Genomic DNA, 2274 nt, shown 5'->3' with positions numbered 1-2274 from the left:
GGTGCATGCATTTCCGCCGACCTCGGAAGGCTACGCCGATGCGATGCTCAAGGTGTTTTTGAAGGAGGACGGCGCGTCGATGGGCCGCCGCCGCGCAACGCGCTTTTCGATGCTGCCGCTCTCGCGCCGCATGGACAAGCTCATTGACGCGGCCAAGACGCGCTCGACCGAGCCGTGCAAGCTCTGTGCCCGCGTCGACCACGAGACGGACCACCACCGGTGCCGGTACTGCACGCGGCGCGGGGACCACCGCGGCGACGCGTGCCCGTACCGCGCCGAGGGCTGCGTGCTCTGCGGCAGCAAGCGCCACGCGACGGGCGAGCACCGCTGCAGCGTCTGCGCGCAGTATGGCCACCGCGGCCGCGACTGCCACCAGCAAAGCACGGTCGGCACGCTCGAGATGCTCGCGTACTTTCGCTTCCACGATTTTTTGTACTACAACAACAACCTCAAAAAGTCGGTCGAGTTTTCGACGGGCTGAGTTGCGGTATCAAATTATGGCAAAGACCGAACACAGGAACTGTGGAATGGATGGTTGAACACCCTGTCGTTGTACGTCACAACATAGGGTCGCTATTACCACCTTTAGCGTCGTACTTTTTTCCGAGTACAACGGGTCCGTCGACATCACCCTTCTCACCACGCTACCCAAGGCTTTCGTCTTTCACTACTTGATTGGCACCATAACCGATACTACTACTTGGTTCTTCGGGAGTAGGTCGTTGGTAGGAGCACAACTTGTGTGACGACCAGTCACTGGGAAGATCGAGAGAATACGAATAGATTGAATAGTGACTTTCAACGCAGGCGCCAGACGTTCTCGCGTCGATTGTGAAGTTTAAAGAGCAGAATTCCAGAAGAAAAGGGAAGAAACACAAGCCAGGACGACGATGTTTCCGACCAACACCATAGACGACAACTGCGCCAGGCGGGTCTCTGGCCGTTGAAGTTCAAGTCGAAGCGCACGCCGCCACCATTCACTCAGCTTGCAGGCCACCTCTCGGCACCTCAAGAATCTCTAGTCACATACAACGATGTTGCATTGTAAGCGACTGCATCCCTTCCACGCTCCTGTCAATCGACCTCTCGTCCCGCTATCAAATACGTCAAAAGCAGGCGATCGCTGGACAGGTCGACGGTCGCAAAAGCTTGATCCGGCTCCGTGGCACTGGATCGTGTCTCTGGGAGGCTTTCCTGCGGCGGAGCCAGTCTTCTGACCGGTTGGCGCTCGAGGTGATGCAATCGCGCTCGAGACATTTGAGCCGTCACACTGCGACTCGCATCTTATCGCTCTTGACACAAAATGCTCCTCTCGCGACGCGTCGTCAGGAGCTGCTTTGCTTTTCCTGCGCGGGTGCGTCGCCGCCGTCGGATCCAAACACTATCTATATTTTCATTTATTGCTACAAGGGCTCATACGGCACCCGGGGTCATCGCGACGCGAAAGCAGATGTTCTCAATGTCGTTGGGACCAACGCACTCGTCGATCGTCATGGTGTCGTCCAGCACCAGCGCGTCGTCGTCGCCGTCGAGCGTCACATACAAGTACGAGAGTGGCATCTCGAGGTTGTACTCGGCGTGGATGAACCGCTTGAGCTTGTACACCTTCATTTTGAGCCGCATGTTGCACAGCATCGGCGGAAGCGTGCCGAACCGAACGGGCACGTCAACGCGCAATGATCGGGGCGCGTGTTTGCCCAAGAGCGCCGTGTCCCAGCGCGCAAATTTCTTGATCGTACTGTGGATCTTGACCTACGTATCAAGAAGCATCGATCACGAAGCATCTCTCAAGTGAAGGCGGACCGTAATGTCAGGGCGCGTCCGGCCCTTTAGAAGCCCCATGGCTTGCCCAATGTCCAAGATCGCAGCAAAGCTGTGGCCGAGTTCTTGGTACGCCATGTGCAGATACTCGAGCTCGGCGGGCGTGTACGGTTTGTGCTTGCGGGGAATCTCGGGCGTCTCCTTCGCGCGGCGCTTGGCGGCCGCCGACATGCGAACCCCCTTGCGCGCAAGCCGACTAAACTTGTGCTAATGGGCATCCAATGCATGGCCGAGTCCTTCGGACGCCTGTGAGGGGTCGTACCCGTAGCTTGTTTGTCGTGCGACAGGGCAGCAGACGTCCGCATGCGCGGCCTTCTTGGAGGATATAGGCCCACTGCGGCCCGTACTCGAGCGCCATCTCGATGAGGTACTTGAGTTCGTCGGGCGTAAAGGGCGGTCTAAACAGGCGAGAATAGGAGGACACACAGAACGACGGAAGAGGCCTACGAGCGG

General features: G+C 58.0%; 2 protein-coding genes across 2 annotated transcripts; one reads left to right on the top strand and one right to left on the bottom strand.

Annotated features, from left to right (window-relative positions):
* Window positions 1-43: 43 nt before the first annotated feature.
* SPRG_18444 (hypothetical protein) lies at window positions 44-704 on the top strand (the record flags this gene model as incomplete). Its single annotated transcript, XM_012357883.1, has 1 exon — window positions 44-704. The coding sequence occupies one exon, from the start codon at window positions 44-46 to the stop codon at window positions 479-481; it is 438 nt and encodes a 145-aa protein (XP_012213273.1). The 3' UTR covers window positions 482-704.
* Window positions 705-1413: 709 nt separating this feature from the next.
* Window positions 1414-2179, bottom strand: SPRG_18443 (hypothetical protein; the record flags this gene model as incomplete). Its single annotated transcript, XM_012357882.1, has 3 exons — window positions 1414-1752; window positions 1804-2028; window positions 2084-2179. The coding sequence occupies 3 exons, from the start codon at window positions 2177-2179 to the stop codon at window positions 1414-1416; spliced, it is 660 nt and encodes a 219-aa protein (XP_012213272.1).
* Window positions 2180-2274: the final 95 nt, after the last annotated feature.

This window comes from Saprolegnia parasitica (assembly GCF_000151545.1).
Source record: "Saprolegnia parasitica CBS 223.65 unplaced genomic scaffold supercont2.1204, whole genome shotgun sequence".
In the NCBI taxonomy this organism is placed as follows: Eukaryota; Oomycota; class Saprolegniomycetes; order Saprolegniales; family Saprolegniaceae; genus Saprolegnia; species Saprolegnia parasitica.
This window is presented reverse-complemented; position numbering and strand designations above follow the sequence as displayed.